Source organism: Nerophis ophidion, linkage group LG14 (assembly GCF_033978795.1).
Source record: "Nerophis ophidion isolate RoL-2023_Sa linkage group LG14, RoL_Noph_v1.0, whole genome shotgun sequence".
NCBI classification, from domain to species: Eukaryota; Metazoa; Chordata; class Actinopteri; order Syngnathiformes; family Syngnathidae; genus Nerophis; species Nerophis ophidion.
The window spans coordinates 7,882,859-7,901,030 of record NC_084624.1 but is presented as its reverse complement, the minus strand read 5'-3'; the positions used below and the strand labels follow the sequence as shown (position 1 = coordinate 7,901,030).

Here is an 18,172-nt window from a genome sequence, read left to right as displayed (position 1 = left end):
CGTATAAAATACTACACGGTCTAGCTCCATCCTATCTTGCCGATTGTATTGTACCATACGTCCCGGCAAGAAATCTGCGTTCAAAGGACTCCGGCTTGTTAGTGATTCCCAAAGCCCAAAAAAAGTCTGCGGGCTATAGAGCGTTTTCCGTTCGGGCTCCAGTACTCTGGAATGCCCTCCCGGTAACAGTTCGAGATGCCACCTCAGTAGAAGCATTTAAGTCTCACCTTAAAACTCATTTGTATACTCTAGCCTTTAAATAGACTCCCTTTTTAGACCAGTTGATCTGCTGTTTCTTTTCTTTTTCTTCTATGTCCCACTCTCCCCTGTGGAGGGGGTCCGGTCCGATCCGGTGGCCATGTACTGCTTGCCTGTGTATCGGCTGGGGACATCTCTGCGCTGCTGATCCGCCTCCGCTTGGGATGGTTTCCTGCTGGCTGTGAACTGGACTCTCGCTGCTGTGTTGGATCCGCTTTGGACTGGACTCTCGCGACTGTGTTGGATCCATTGTGTATTGAACTTTCACAGTATCATGTTAGACCCGCTCGACATCCATTGCTTTCCTCCTCTCTAAGGTTCTCATAGTCATTATTGTCACTGACGTCCCACTGGGTGTGAGTTTTCCTTGCCCTTATGTGGGCCTACCGAGGATGTCGTGGTGGTTTGTGCAGCCCTTTGAGACACTAGTGATTTAGGGCTATATAAGTAAACATTGATTGATTGATTGATTGATTTTCAATATTAATTATGGAGGATAAAGCACTGAATGCTAACATCACACCCCCTCCCGATCGACATTTTACAATCAAGTGAAACGCTACAAAAATGCAACAAACACAGCAAAGTATGAATGCTAAGGAAAAAAAAAAAAACTCCTAAAATTTGGTATCACTTAGATTTAGAACTTTGTTGTAAAAATCTCTTTCCACGTCTGTCCCTGACACCCACATTTCAGGCTCTGGAAACACTGGAAACGCTCCCCACCCACACTGCTCGGTGCCTTGTCTGAGCTGCTGTGACTTATATTACCATAGTAACTAATTAGATGACCATAGTTACGAATATATCATGCAAAAGATAGATGGATAGATAGTACTTTATTGATTCCTTCAGGAGAGTTCCTTCAGGAAAATAAAAATTCCAGGAGCATTGTACAGAGTTCAAATCAATTTAAAAAAAGTAAATGATGGGGGTTTAAATGGAAACAAAATAGAGAAATATTACAAAAAGAATTGAAAATAAAAAGCAACAATGGGAATAAAAATATAACAGTAAAGTAAGAATATAACAAGAGAAAGTAGGCAGTAGTGACCGTATTATGAAAACGTATTGCACTGTTATTGTTTTGCATCCCCTGTCATCCTAGTACCCCCCGCCCCAGAGAGGAGTTGTACAGTCTAATGGCGTGTGGGACAAAGGAGTTTTTGAGTCTATTAGTCCTGCACTTGGGATGAAGCAGTCTAGAACTGAACAGGCTCCTCTGGCTACTGATAACGCTATGCAGAGGGTGACTGGCATCATCCAGGATGCTCACTAGTTTGTCAACAGTCCTCTGGGGCGGCATAGCTCGGTTGATAGAGTGGCCGTGCCAGCAACTTGAGGGTTGCAGGTTCGATTCCCGCTTCCGCCATCCTAGTCACTGCCATTGTGTCCTTGGGCAAGGCACTTTACCCACCTGCTCCCAGTGCCACCCACACTTGTTTAAATGTAACTTAGATGTTGGGTTTCACTATGTAAAGCGCTTTGAGTCACTAGAGAAAAGCGCTGTATAAATATAATTCACTTCACTTCACTGTTCTCTGCCACCTTCACCAGTGAGTCCAGTTTCATTCCCATTGTAGAACCGGCCCGCCTGATCAGTTTCTCAAGTCTGGAGCTGTCCTTCTTAGATGTACTGCCCCCCCAGCACACTACCATGTAGAACAGAACAGTGGCAACCACAGACTGGTAGTACATCCACAGTGCGGATTCCAACCATTGAAATACTTCATACAGTTCAAGACTTACGGTATTTTGAAAACATCACTGCACATGATAATGGCCACTAGAGTTTTAATCTTAATGATCTAAAAAAAATAATTTGGGAATGTCCGACGAGCCAGATCAAAAGGCTTAACAGGGCTCATGTGTCCCCCGGGCTTTAATTTGCCCAAGTCTGCTCTATACAGTATATAATATGGATAGATAGATAGATAGATAGATAGATAGATAGTACTTTATTGATTCCTTCAGGAGAGTTCCTTCAGGAAAATTAAAAATTCCAGCAGCAGTGTACAGAGTTGAGCTCAATTAAAGACTACAAAGTGTATAATGGAAACAAAACTGAAAAATATTACAATAAGAGTAAAAAGCAATAATGAGAATAAAGTTATAACAGTAAAATAAGAATATAAGATGAGAAACCAGGCAGTAGTGACCATGTCCTGCTAGACACCGACCTCTATTTAATAATACAACTCTAACATTTGACAATTAAACAAGGCGACACGGTAAAAAATCTGGGTATTATCTTCGACCCAACTCTCTCCTTTGAGTCACATATTAAAAGCGTCACTAAAACGGCCTTCTTTCATCTCCGTAATATCGCTAAAATTCGCTCCATTCTGTCCACTAAAGACGCTGAGATCATTATCCATGCATTTGTTACGTCTCGTCTCGACTACTGTAACGTATTATTTTCGGGTCTCCCCATGTCTAGCATTAAAAGATTACAGTTGGTACAAAATGCGGCTGCTAGACTTTTGACAAGAACAAGAAAGTTTGATCACATTACGCCTGTACTGGCTCACCTGCACTGGCTTCCTGTGCACTTAAGATGTGACTTTAAGGTTTTACTACTTACGTATAAAATACTACACGGTCTAGCTCCATCCTATCTTGCCGATTGTATTGTACCATACGTTCCGGCAAGAAATCTGCGTTCAAAGGACTCCGGCTTATTAGTGATTCCCAAAGCCCAAAAAAAGTCTGCGGGCTATAGAGCGTTTTCATTTCGGGCTCCAGTACTCTGGAATGCCCTCCCGGTAACAGTTCGAGATGCCACCTCAGTAGAAGCATTTAAGTCTCACCTTAAAACTAATTTGTATACTCTAGCCTTTAAATAGACTCCCTTTTTAGACCAGTTGATCTGCCGTTTCTTTTCTTTTTCTTCTATGTCCCACTCTCCCTTGTGGAGGGGGTCCGGTCCGATCTGTTTGCCATGTACTGCTTGCCTGTGTATCGGCTGGGGACATCTCTGCGCTGCTGATCCGCCTCCGCTTGGGATGTTTTCCTGCTGGCTCCGCTGTGAACGAGACTCTCGCTGCTGTGTTGGATCCGCTTTGGACTGGACTCTCGCGACTGTGTGGATCCATTATGGATTGAACTTTCACAGTATCATGTTAGACCCGCTCGACATCCATTGCTTTCCTCCTCTCCAAGGTTCTCATAGTCATCATTGTCACCGACGTCCCACTGGGTGTGAGTTTTCCTTGCCCTTATGTGGGCCTACCGAGGATGTGGTAGTGGTTTGTGCAGCCCTTTGAGACACTAGTGATTTAGGGCTATATAAGTAAACATTGATTGATTGATTGATGTTATGAAAATGCAGCTCCTCTCTCGAATAACAAAGAAAGCTGGCTCCTGGTCTTTTAAAACTGCCAAAAGTATCCATTAGATGTACAGGGATTCACTGTCTAAAAAAGATAAAGGATAACAAATACAATATAAGTTTATTAGATCTAATAAATAATAATTAAAGATTAAAGGTAAAAGATAAGGGGGCTTCACGGTGGCAGAGGGGTTAGTGTGTCTGCCTCACAATACGAAGGTCCTGCAGTCCTGGGTTCAAATCCAGGCTCGGGATCTTTCTGTGTGGAGTTTGCATGTTCTCCCCGTGAATGCGTGGGTTCCCTCCGGGTACTCCGGCTTCCTCCCACTTCCAAAGACATGCACCTGGGGATAGGTTGATTGGCAACACTAAATGGTCCCTAGTGTGTGAATGTGAGTGTGAATGTTATTTGTCTATCTGTGTTGGCCCTGCGATGAGGTGGCGACTTGTCCAGGGTGTACCCCGCCTTCCGCCCGATTGTAGCTGACATAGGCGCCAGCGCCCCCCGCGACCCCAAAAAGGGATTAAGCGGTAGAAAATGGATGGATGGATGGTAAAAGATAAGGTTAAAGGATCTACAACTACAGAGCTACTGGAGATGCAGCTGCATTCCACAGCGCAAACAGCAAAAAAATAAATAAATATATATATATATATAATACTAATGAAGTACCAAAATGAAGCACCAACCTGAAACCTTCCATCAAGCCACAAAAAATCCATATGCAATACATGATATGCATATAGACAACAAAAAGGTTTCATTTAAGATGAAAATCAAGCATATTTTGTTGGATCTGTTTAATTTCTGAACTTTCTGGGGTGCAAAAAACACTGATTACAAATTCAAAAAATCACTAGATGTAATGTTATTAAAAAAAAAATAAAGTGACATCTGGCATTTTAGGCGGCGACAATCTTGGAGGGACTGAGTCGTGCTTGTATGTTGTAGCACTAGAGCATCGTCCTTCTGCTAGTTGCTATTTGGAAGTCATTGCACTGATTGTTGTCATGTCTCGCAGTGGCAAGCAGTCCATCGCCATCGACGACTGCACCTTCCACCAGTGTGTGCGTCTCAGCAAGTTCGACTCGGAGCGCAGCATCAGCTTCATCCCCCCCGACGGAGAGTACGAGCTCATGAGGTCAGCGCGAGTGTGACGACGGGACGGGCGAGATGAACGTGCGTCACAAGACCCTCTCCTCTCTCGTTCGTAGGTACCGCACCACTAAGGACATCATCCTGCCCTTCCGCGTCATCCCTCTGGTCCGCGAAGTGGGGCGCACTAAACTCGAGGTGAAGGTGGTCATCAAGTCCAACTTCAAACCATCGCTGCTGGCTCAGAAGATCGAGGTGAGAGTGACATACAACATTAGGACCATCTGCACATTTCAATACTGGAGCTACCTTTACAAAGGTAATCATGCTCAGTTTTCATTGACACTGATAAAAAGAGAGAGAGAGAGAGAGAGTACCTAAAACAGGGGTCACCAACGTGGTGCCCGCGGGCCCGTAAGAACCAGATGAGTCGCCCGCTGGCCTGTTCTAAAAATAGCTCAAATAGCAGCACTTACCAGTGAGCTGCCTCTATTTTTTAAATGAAATATTTCTAGTTTTTTTCACAGCTAGTTTTTCTCTTCTTTTTTTCGGTAGAATTCTGAATTTTAAAGAGTCGGAATTGAAGAGAAACTATGTTTCAAAATTTAATTTTCATTTTTTTCCGGTTTTCTCCTATTTTAAACCGTTCGATTAAGTGTTTTTTTCATCATTTATTCCCTACAATAAACCTTCCGTATATATTTATCTGTTTCTATATATATTTATTGTGAGAAATCATTAAGATGATTAGTGTTTATACAAAGATCCATCCTTTTTCTACCGCTTATTCCCTTTTGAGGTTGCAGGGGGCGCTGGCGCCTATCTCAGCTACAATCGGGCGGAAGGCGGGTACACCCTGGACAAGTCGCCACCTCATTGCAGACAAAGATAAATATCATTTATTATTAATAATTAATGGCAAAGATAAATATCATTAATTATTAATAAGAACATAGAGTTAAAGGTAAATTGAGCAAATTGGCTATTTCTGGCAATTTATTTAAGTGTGTATCAAACTGCTAGCCCTTCCCAATAATCAGTAGCCAAGAAGTAGCTCTTGGTTTCAAAAAGGTTGGTGACCCCTGTTATAGAATATGTAATGCCGCCAAAGCATCTTTATTATCGCTATACCTTGAAAATAAGTTTTTTTTTTACTTGAAAAGAAATTAAAGTGATATATTGTTGTCCTTAGAAGAAATAACATTAACTTTTATTATTAATCTTATGACAACAAAAGGCGCAAATTCCAACAGGTTTTTCCTCCCGTACTTCCCCGGACACACAACAACACTTCCTGATTCTCAGCCAATCAGCCTTCAGGCATGTACGGTGTGTTTGCAAACATGGGAAAAACTAACATCAAATCCAAACCACACGGACATAAAAACCTAACATTAGCTGTTCGTTACAGTATGAATTGATATTTTTTTGCCTATTATTTACGCACTATTGACAAGTGGTGTACTGAAGAAATACTTCAATCACTGCGCTACCGAAACCGGATGTAAACAAAACGCACTGTCTGGAGCGTTGTTGGCAAACTGTGTGTGGACGGGATTTTTATATATACAGTAGTGCAGATATACCCGCGGACAGTCATCAACAAAATATGCAAATATTAAGATGACAAAACAATCATGGACTATGCAGTTCTACTTGTCTAAAGTGTCTTTTAATACAACTCTGGAATAAGATTGTTGTTTAGTGCGTGTAAGTCTCCTTCCTCTTCACCTTCTGTTCATCATACGCCCATGCAGGTCCGCATCCCCACGCCGCTCAACACCAGCGGCGTGCAGGTGATCTGCATGAAGGGAAAAGCCAAGTACAAGGCCAGCGAGAACGCCATCGTATGGAAGTGAGTCACACGCCTGCCTTGGAAGTCTGCTGTGCTTTCTGAAGACTGCTGGATCTTCACTCGCACGCCGCCTTAACGCCAGTAAGTGGAGTTGTTGCCCTTGTGTGCAGGATCAAACGCATGGCAGGAATGAAGGAGTCTCAGATCAGCGCTGAGATTGAGCTGCTGCCCACCAACGACAAGAAGAAGTGGGCCAGACCCCCCATCTCCATGAACTTTGAGGTCAGCATTGTGGTGTCGTTTTGCCAAAACACGATTAGAAAATATTAACTTGGACAAAACACTTTTGTTAGAAAATAATAACTGGGCCAAAACACTATTGTTAAAAAATAATAACTGGGCCAAAACACTATTATTCGAAAACAATAACTTGGACAAAACACTATTATTAGAAAATAATAACTTGGACAAAACACTATTATTAGAAAATAATAACTGGGCCAAAACACTATTATTAGAAAACAATAACTGGGCCAAAACACTATTATTCGAAAACAATAACTTGGACAAAACACTATTATTAGAAAATAATAACTTGGACAAAACAATATTATTAGAAAACAATAACTTGGACAAAACACTATTATTAGAAAATAATAACTTGGACAAAACGCTATTATTAGAAAATAATAACTGGGCCAAAACACTATTATTAGAAAACAATAACTGGGCCAAAACACTCTTATAAGAAAATAATAACTTGGTCAAAACACTATTATTATCAAGTAATAACTGGACCAAAACACCATTATTAGAAAATAATAACTGGGACAAAACACTATTATAAGAAAATAATAACCGGGACAAAACACTATTATTAGAACATAATAACTTGGACAAAACACTATTATTAGAAAAATAAGAACTGTGACAAAGCACTATTTTAAGAGAATGATAACCGGGACAAAACACTATTATTAGAACATAATAACTGGGCCAAAACACTATTATTAGAACATAATAACTTGGACAAAACACTATTATTAGAACTTAATAACTTGGACAAAACACTATTATTAGAAAAATAAGAACTGTGACAAAGCACTATTTTAAGAGAATAAAAACTTGACGAAAACACTACTATTAGAACATAACTGGGCCAAAACACTATTATTAGAAAATAAAAACTGGGCCAAAACACTACTATTAGAAAATAATAACTGGGCCAAAACACTATTATTAGAAAACAATAACTTGGTCAAAACACTATTATTATCAAGTAATAACTGGACCAAAAGACTATTATTAGAAAATAATAACTGGGACAAAACACTATTATAAGAAAATAATAACTGGGACAAAACACTATTATAAGAGAATGATAACCGGGACAAAACACTATTATTAGAACATAATAACTTGGGCAAAACACTATTATTAGAACTTAATAACTTGGACAAAACCCTATTAGAAAAATAAGAACTGTGACAAAACACTATTATAAGAGAATAAAAACTTGACGAAAACACTACTATTAGAACATAATAACTGGGCCAAAACACTATTATTAGAAAATAATAACTGGGCCAAAACACTACTATTAGAAAATAATAACTGGGCCAAAACACTATTATTAGAAAACAATAACTTGGTCAAAACACTATTATTATCAAGTAATAACTGGACCAAAAGACTATTATTAGAAAATAATAACTGGGACAAAACACTATTATAAGAAAATAATAACTGGGACAAAACACTATTATAAGAGAATGATAACCGGGACAAAACACTATTATTAGAACATAATAACTTGGGCAAAACACTATTATTAGAACTTAATAACTTGGACAAAACCCTATTAGAAAAATAAGAACTGTGACAAAACACTATTATAAGAGAATAAAAACTTGACGAAAACACTATTATTAGAACATAACTGGGCCAAAACACTGCTATTAGAAAATAACTTGGACAAAACACTATTATTAGAACATAACTGGGCCAAAACACTATTATTAGAAAATAACTTGGACAAAACACTATTATAAGAAAATAATAACTGGGCTAAAACACTATTATTAGAAAATAAAAACTTGGGGAAAACACTACTATTAGAACATAATAACTTGGACAAAACACTATTATAAGAAAATAATAACTGGGCCAAAACACTATTATTAGAAAACAATAACTTGGCCAAAACATTATTATAACAAAATAATAACTGGACGAAAAACATTATTATTAGAAAATAATAACTGAGACAAAACACTATTATAACAAAATAACTGGGACAAAACACTTTTATTAGAACATAATAACTTGGCCAAAACAATATTATTATCGAATAATAACTGGGCCAAAACACTATTATTACAACATAAAAACTTGGACAAAACACTATTATTAGAAAAATAAGAACTGGGACAAAGCACTATTATAAGAAAATAAAAACTTGACGAAAACACTACTATTAGAACATAATAATTGGGCCAAAACACTGCTATTAGAAAATAAAAACTTGGCGAAAACACTACTATTAGAACATAATAACTGGGCCAAAACACTGCTATTAGAAAATAAAAACTTGGCGAAAACACTACTATTAGAACATAATAACTTGGCCAAAACACTATTATTAGAAAATAATAAATGAGCCAAAACACTATTATTAGAAAACAATAACTTGGCCAACACATTATTATAAGAAAATAATAACTGGACCAAAACATTATTATTAGAAAATAATAACTGAGACAAAACACTATTATAACAAAATAACTGGGACAAAACACTATTATTAGAACATAATAACTTGGCCAAAACACTATTATTATCAAATAATAACTGGGCCAAAACACTATTATAAGAAAAAAATAACTGGGCCAAAACAATATTATTATCAAATAATAACTGAGCCAAAACACTACTATTATTAAATAATAACTTGGCCAAAACACTATTATTAGAAAATAACTAGGACAAAAAAATATTATTAGAAAATAATAATTAGGCAAAAAAAACTACTATTAGAACATAACTGGGCCAAAACACTATTATTACAAAATAAGAACTGGGCCAAAACATTATTGTTATCAAATAATAACTGGGACAAAACACTATTATAAGAAAATAACTTGGACAAAACACTATTATAAGAAAATAACTTGGACAAAACACTATTATAAGAAAATAATAACCGGGACCAAACATTATCATAAGAAAATAAAATATTGGCCAAAACACTATTATTAGAAAATAATAACGTGGACAAAACACTACTATTATCAAATATTAACTGGGCCAAAACACTACTATTATCAAATAATAACTTGGACAAAACACTATTATCAAATATTAACTGGGCCAAAACACTATTATTATCAAATAATTACATGTCCGCACGCAACAGAATGGCCCGATAGTCCAAAAGGAGACAGGACACATGCGTGCTAAATAAAATGGTTGTTATAGTTAACATGTTATTATGGCGTTAGTGTTTGACAGCCCTGTAGTTGTTATGGAAGACTTTCTCATTGTTGTCCTCTGCCAGCCTGTTTTCTTCCTGCGTGTTCTGACTCGCCCTCCCTGCCTCTGCAGGTCCCGTTTGCCCCGTCCGGCCTCAAAGTTCGCTACTTGAAGGTGTTTGAGTCCAAGCTCAACTACAGCGACCACGACGTCATCAAATGGGTGCGCTACATCGGCCGCTCGGGCATCTACGAAACGCGCTGCTGAAGTGGCACGCCTGGTCTGCTCCTTCTTCTGAGTTTCCCTTCGCTCGTTATCTCTCCTCACATTTATTCTTACATCCTATCCACCTCCCCCCTCTCCTGACTAGGTGTAGGAGGCTGACTTGACATGGTTGAATAAAAAGACGACACTACGCACACTTGTATGCAAGATGTGAGCCGTTGTGTGGTAACTATCTGGTAGTGATGAGTAAATGGCCGAGGGGATAGGACAGCGGTTTGTATTCATTCAGTGTTATTCTTCTGCTATAAATTCAACTTTTATTAGTCGGCACAACTTTAAAGTCTCCCCTCCAGTAAGATGACGTGTAGCTGTTGTGGTTCCACATGGATCTTGTTCTCCTTCTCGTGTATGAGTAGTCCAAATTGTTGTTGACTGATGAGCCCAACTATCGGGGATAAATCACTTTTTAGCGTGCTGCTTTTGTGTAACACAGGACATTCCAGACAGACTTAATGAGCTTGGCTTTTATTTTGAAAGGACTCGTCCTAAACATATCTGAAGCACTAAGACCAAGGTCGTTCTTCCAGTGTCGAGTGTGACACGAAAGAAAGGCGTGTTGGAAAATCGGAACATTGCCTTCCTGTCCCCCCCCTGCAGTGTCGTTTAGAGGCCACGTGTCCCCGGTGTTTACCTTCTCCATATTTGTAGTTCTGGTGACCGTTCTGTCCAATAAAATATCACCATGTATCCAGATTGGCTCAAAATCTGTATTTCTTTTTCTGTTTTTGTCACAAACCAATGTGGCAACCTTGTCACACCCGTCAACAACTAACAATTGAATAAAAGAACACTTTTCCCATGGGGCCATTTTTGGCTTTTGACATGATCGTCGCAAAATGTCCTATTTTTCACTTGTATTCTCTGGAAAGAGAAGCAACCTCATCCCTTCCTTTCACGGTTCCGGCAAATACCGTGAATTGTATCAAAGGTCTTTTTCGTAGAGGGTCAACTCATGCCTTTTTACAGGGAAATCATTTATTTCAGGTAGGTTTAATCTAACTTTGATGCTCAGTGAGATGGATGGGGCAACCTTTCCACACTCATCGGGGGTTCTGGCAACAGCAGGAATTGAGTAAAAGGTGACTTAGACACTTGGGGCCGACTGCATGTAAAGTAACTACATATACACCAGGGGTGCCCACACTTTTTCTGCAGGCGAGCTACTTTTCAATTGACCAACTCGAGGGGATCTACCTCATTTATATATATCATTTATATTTATTTATTTATGAAAGAGACATTTTTGTAAACAAGTTAAATGTGTTTAATGATAATACAAGCATGTGTAACACATATAGATGTCTTTCTTTCACAAAGACAAGAATATAAGTTGGTGTATTACCTGATTCTGATGACTTTCATTGATTGGAATCAGACAGTAATGATGATAACGCCGGTTTTTGGCATCTAATTCATCCAGCTTCCATACACTTTACAAGAAAAACATTGGCGGCAAATTCCGTAGCTTGCTTGATTGACATTCACGGCACCCGAGGGTCTTGTGAGATGACGCTGGCGGCTGCCAGTTCATTATTATGAAAAAATGACAGAGAGGAAGGCGAGAAACACTTTTTATTTCAACAGACTTTCGCGCCGTCCCTTCCGTCAAAACTCTAAAGGCTGACTGCACATTTCCTATCTTCACAATAAAAGCCCTGCTTCATGCTGCCTGCGCTAACAAAATAAGAGTCTCGGAAAGCTGGCGTGCACAAGTGATGTGCACGCCAGCTTTCTGAGGGATCGCTTGTGCACGCCAGTTTTCCGAGACTCTGTATTTAGTTAGCGCAGGCAGCATGAAGCAGGGCTTTTATTGTGAAGATAGGAAATGTGCAGTCGGCCTTTAGAGTTTTGACGGAAGGTACGGCGCGAGAGTCTGTTGAAATAAAAAGTGTTTCTCGCCTTCCTCTCGGTCATATTTTCATAATAATGATCTTGCAGCAACCAGCGTCATCTCACAAGACCCTCCGGTACCGTGAATGTCATTTAAGTGACGTCTTGGTGAAGATTGATGATCACTAATTTTTAGGAAATATATATTTTTTTTAAAAGCCTGGCTGGAGATCGACTGACACACCCCCCGCGGTCGACTGGTAGCTCGCGATCGACGTAATGGGCACCCCTGATATACACTATATTGCCAAAACTTAAAAGTGCCACCCCATTCCTAACCCATAGGATTCAATATGACCTTTTGCTGCTTTTACAGCTTCAACTCTTCTGGGATAAGGCTGTCCACAAGGTTGCAGAGTGTGTGTTTATAGGAATTCTCCACCATTCTTCCAAAAGCACATCGGTGAAGTCCCACATTGATGTCGGTGGAGAAGATCTGGTTCGCAGTCTCTGTTCTAATTCATCCCAAAGGTTCTATCACGTTCAGGTCAGGACTCTGTGCAGGCCAGTCAAGTTCATCCACACCAGACTCTGTCATCCATGTCTTTATGGACCTTGCTTTGTGCACTGGTGCACAGTCACGTTGGAAGAGGAAGGGGCTCGCTCCAGACTGTCCCCACAAGGTTGGGTGCATGGGATTGTCCAAAATGTTTTGGTATCCTAGAGCATTCAAAGTACCTTTCACTTGAACCAACTCCTGAAAAACAACCCCGCACCATAATTCCCCCTCCACCAAGTTTCACACTCAGCACAATGTAGTCCGAAATGTAGCGTTCTCCTAGCAACCTCCAAACTCAGACTGTCCATCAGATTGCCAGATGGAAAAGCGTGATTTATCACTCCAGAGAAGACACCATCCGACGGTTTGCATCGGACTTTGCGATTTATGGCTTAGATTCAGCGGGTCGGCCATGGAAAGGCATTCCATGAAGCTCTCTGCGTACTGTACGTGGGCTAATTGGAAGTTTGGAGCTCTGTAGCAACCGACTGTGCAGAAAGTCTTTGAACTATGCGCTGACCCCTGTCAGTTTACGAGGCCTCCCACTTGGTGGCTGAGTTGCTGTTGTTCCCAAACTCTTCACTTTTCTCGTAATAAAGCCAACAGTTGTCTTTGGAATATTTAGGGGCTGAAGAAAACGTCAATTTCATGACAAATTTAGACATGAAATCCCTAATATCAATATTATTTAATGAATGCCAGACCTGGACACTCCTGGTAGGATCAGAACGAAAATGACAAGCCTTTGAAAACAAGTGCCACAGAAGACTACTCAAGATAACATTCCACGAACACAAAACCAATGAGTGGAAAGACTCGTTGGTCACAAAGAGCCACTGCTCGCAATGGTCAAAAGAAGGAAATGATCCTGGTTTCGGCCATACATGCCACCAGGACACCTGTGCAAGACCATCATGCAGGACACACGAGAGGGTGGAAGGAAGGGATGAAGACCACGGTAATCCTGGACAGACCTGTCGACGGCGGCCACTAAGGACCGTGGGAACTGCCGCAGACTGGATGCTCCTTCATTGCAGTTATCCCCCCGACGACCTGACAGTCATGGGAAAAAGTGAGTGGTATATGTATATTATGTATGTATGTACATGTATACAGTACAGGACAAAAGTTTGGACACACCTTCTCATTTTAATGCGTTTTATTTTCATGACTAGGTGGGCGGGGTTGGGGGCGAGGGGGTGTAAAATATATTCAGGTAGTGTCACGGATACAAAGGATTATGGGTATTTGTTGCGTTTATGTTGTGTTACTGTGAGGATGTTCTCCCGAAATGTGTTTGTCAATCTTGTTGGGTGTGGCTTCACAGCGTGGCGCATATTAGTAAGTGTTAAAGTTGTTTATATCACAACCATCAGTGTACTCTGTATCACCCAGTATACCTTTCAATCTTGAACGTGTAATTGGGGAAACTTCACACATGTTGCCGGACCAACAATCGGTTCATACATGTTGTTGGAGGTGTCTGAGGCAATGGCTTCACTGCACGCCCATATTCTTGTCATCAGGATGAACGCTATTGGATAGTCGCGGGAACGTTAACAGCTCCAATTGTCATCATTACTCTGTGAAACAGGTTTAAATAGATCTGTGAGTGGTAAAGGCGGACAACCTCTGAAGTATTTCAGCCAGCGGTTGGCGGGCGGGTACGGTCCTGATAAAGTGTTGGTTCGGGTGGACGGCGGGTGGATGACGACTTTGGTGATGCGGATAATATAATTGCCTATCCGCGCACCTCTAGTCCGTATATAAATTAGGGGTGTGGGAAAAAATGTATTCAAATTTAAATCGCGATTCTCATGTTGTGCGATTCAGAATCGATTCACATTTTTTAAAAATCGATTTATTTTTTATTTTTTTTTATCAATCCAACAAACCACTACACAGCAATACCATAACAATGCAATCCAATTCCAAAACCAAACCTGACCCAGCAACACTCAGAACTGCAATAAACAGAGCAATTGAGAGGAGACAAACACCACACAGAACAAACCAAAAGTAGTGAAACAAAAATATTATCAACAACAGTATCAATATTAGTTATAATTTCAGCATAGCAGTGATTAAAAATCGCTCATTGACATTATCCATCCATCCATCCATTTTCTACCGCTTATTCCCATTAAACATTAAAAAAAAAAGAATAGTTGCTTACACTTGCATCGCATCTCATAAGCTTGACAACACACTGTGTCCATTGTTTTCACAAAGATAAAATAAGTCATATTTTTGGTTCGTTTAATAGTTAAAACTAATTTAGATCATTGCAATCAGTTGATAAAACATTGTCCTTTACAATTATAAAACCCTTTTTACAAAAATCTACTACTCTGCTAGCATGTCAGCAAACTAGGGTAGATCTTGCTGAAATCCTATGTATTGAATGAATAGTTGAAGCAAAATGAAGTTGAAAAACGTATTCGTAAGTTGAAAAACTTATTGGGGTGTTAAGGTTTAGTGGTCAATTGTATGGAATATGTACTGAACTGTGCAATCTACTATTAAAAGAATCAATCAATCAAAAAACGGAATCCTTTTAAATCGGGAAAAAATCGTTTTGGAATCGAGAATTGTGTTGAATTGAAAAAAAAATTCATTTTGAATCGAATCGTGACCCCAAGGATTGATATTGAATCGAATCGTGGGACACCTGAAAATTCGCAGCCCTAATATATATATATATATATATATATATATATATATATATATATAAATGATAAATGATAAATGGGTTGTACTTGTATAGCGCTTTTCTACCTTCAAGGTACTCAAAGCGCTTTGACACTACTTCCACATTTACCCATTCACACACACATTCACACACTGATGGAGGGAGCTGCCATGCAAGGCGCCAACCAGAACCCATCAGGAGCAAGGGTGAAGTGTCTTGCTCAGGACACAACGGACGTGACGAGGTTGGTTCTAGGTGGGATTTGAACCAGTGACCCTCGGGTTGCGCACGGCCACTCTCCCACTGCGCCACATATATATATATATACACATATACAGTGGGGCAAAAAAGTATATAGTCAGCCAGCGATTGTGCAAGTTCTCCCACTTAAAATGATGACAAAGGTCTGTAATTTTCATCATAGGTACACTTCAACTGTGAGAGACAGAATGTGAAAAAAAAAAATCCAGGAATTCACATTGTAGGAATTTTAAAGAATTTATTTGTAAATTATGGTGGAAAATAAGTATTTGGTCAAGCATTCAAAGCTCTCACTGATGGAAGGAAGTTTTGGCTCAAAATCTCACGATACATGGCCCCATTCATTCTTTCCTTAACACGGATCAATCGTCCTGTCCCTTTAGAAAAACAACCCCAAAGCATGATGTTTCCACCCCCATGCTTCACAGTAGGTGTGGTGTTCTTGGGATGCAACTCAGTATTCTTCTTCCTCCAAACACGACCAGTTGAGTTTCTACCAAAAAGTTCTATTTTGCTTTCATCTGACCACATGACATTCTCCCAATCCTCTGTTGTATCATCCATGTATCCATTTTGGTATAAACTCAACTTGTCGTGTTTGGAGGAAGAAGAATACTGAGTTGCATCCCAAGAACACCATACCTACTGTGAAGCATGGGGGTGGAAACATCATGCTTTGGGGCTGTTTTTCTGCTAAGGGGACAGGACGATTGATCCGTGTTAAGGAAAGAATGAATGGGGGCAAGTATCGTGAGATTTTGAGCCAAAACCTCCTTCCATCAGTGAGAGCTTTGAATGGTTGACCAAAATACTCATTTTCCACTATAATTTACAAATAAATTCTTTATGATTCCTACAATGTGATTTTTTTTTTCACATTCTGTCTCTCACAGTTGAAGTGTACCTATGATGAAAATTACAGACCTCTGTCATCATTTTAAGTGGGAGAACTTGCACAATCGCTGGCTGAATAAATACTTTTTTGCCCCACTGTATGTAAAGACCTGAAAGTCTTTATATCAGCTAAACCCACTAATCTGTTTTTTACAATGTTTATCTTCATCATTTAAGTATGACATTTTTAAATGTAATTAATTTAATTGACAAGCAATTCTATTATCGTCATACTCTTTGTTTGCCAGCGGCTACGATTTCAGTACTATTGAAGGTCTTTGCTCCTTCTCAACTATGTGGAAATTTTATTTTCACAAATTACAACCAAATGTACGTTAATGTTAAATCTTACTTGTGAAAAGTAATCCCCCGATTCCTATTCCCAACAGTCCACTCATTTGAGCAGGAAAACGCTTAACACCATCTATGTTTTCTAGCTCTCAACTGTCAGTTTAGGCCAGGGGTGTCAAACTCAAATACAGAGTGGGCCAAAATTTTAAACGGAACAAAGCCGCGGGCCAAGGTTGAACAAATTAACCTTTTAATAGGGACCCAAACAAGATTTGCATTAAAGCGGTTTAGCTCGGTTGGTAGAGCGGCCGTGCCAGCAACTAGAGGGTTGCAGGTTCGATTCCCACTTCCGCCATCCCAGTCACTGCCGTTGTGTCCTTGGGCAAGACACTTTACCCACCTACTCCCAGTGCCACCCACCCCACACTGGTTTAAATGTAACTTAGATATTGGGTTTCACTATGTAAAGCGCTTTGAGTCACTAGAGAAAAAGCGCTATATAAATATAATTCACTTCACTTCACAAATATTGAACAAGCAAGGCTTATATAACTTTAGTGACATGCGAAATCCAGTTTCAAATAATAATTAAACAAATATCAATGGCATATCAAATAAAATTTAAATAAATATGTAATGCATTTTTTTCTATTTTCAATCTTCTGAGGTAAATATAAACAATTTTCCACAGGCTAATAATACATTTGAAAATGAAATAACAATAATGAATGACCCAAACATTCAAGCTTTGACGTAGCAAGAGAAAATGCATGAATAAAACGTTAATCATTGCTCAGATTGCTGGAAGTTTCCCGGAAGTTAGTGCTGCAAGGGGTTCTGGGTATTTGTTCTGTTGTGTTACGGTGCGGATGTTCACCCGAAATGTGTTTGTCATTCTTGTTTGGTGTGGGTCCACAGTGTGGCGCATATTTGTAACAGTGCTAAAGTTGTTCATACGGCCACCCTCAGCGTGACCTGTATGGCTGTTGACCAAGTATGCACGCATTCACGTGTCTGTGTGTGTGTGTGTGTGTGTGTGTGTGTGTGTGTGTATATATAAAAGCCACAAATATTATGTAACACGCTGTTAGTATAGAGGAAAAGCGGACTTCGTGAGCCTACTGGGAAAATTAGGAGGGTTGGCAAGTATGAGTATTAGTGGTGAATGCGGTGTAACAGCGGCACCGAAGCTGTATAACCCCGGCGGGCCAGCTCGAATGCTAAATTGAAATTGCCTCAAGGGCCAAAACAAATTACACGGCGGGCCAAATTTGGCCCACGGGCCAGAGTTTGACACCCATGGTTTAGGCCAGGGGTCGGGAACCTTTTTGGCTGAGAGAGCCAAGAATCCAAATATTTTAAAATGTATTTCCGTAAGAGCCATATAACATTTTTTTTAACACTGAACA

The 18,172-nt window shown here is 39.7% G+C and overlaps 1 protein-coding gene across 1 annotated transcript in view; it reads left to right on the top strand.

Moving 5' to 3' along the window:
* The window catches only part of LOC133568060 (AP-2 complex subunit mu-A-like), a 50,032-nt gene extending 39,105 nt beyond the window's left edge, over positions 1–10,927 (top strand). The window contains exons 9-13 of the mRNA XM_061919767.1: positions 4,612–4,731; positions 4,805–4,940; positions 6,443–6,540; positions 6,651–6,762; positions 10,084–10,927. Of these exons, the coding sequence (XP_061775751.1) occupies positions 4,612–4,731; positions 4,805–4,940; positions 6,443–6,540; positions 6,651–6,762; positions 10,084–10,218 (601 nt within the window). The 3' untranslated portion in view covers positions 10,219–10,927. The remainder of the gene's footprint in view (positions 1–4,611; positions 4,732–4,804; positions 4,941–6,442; positions 6,541–6,650; positions 6,763–10,083) is intronic.
* The last annotated feature ends 7,245 nt before the right edge of the window (positions 10,928–18,172 follow it).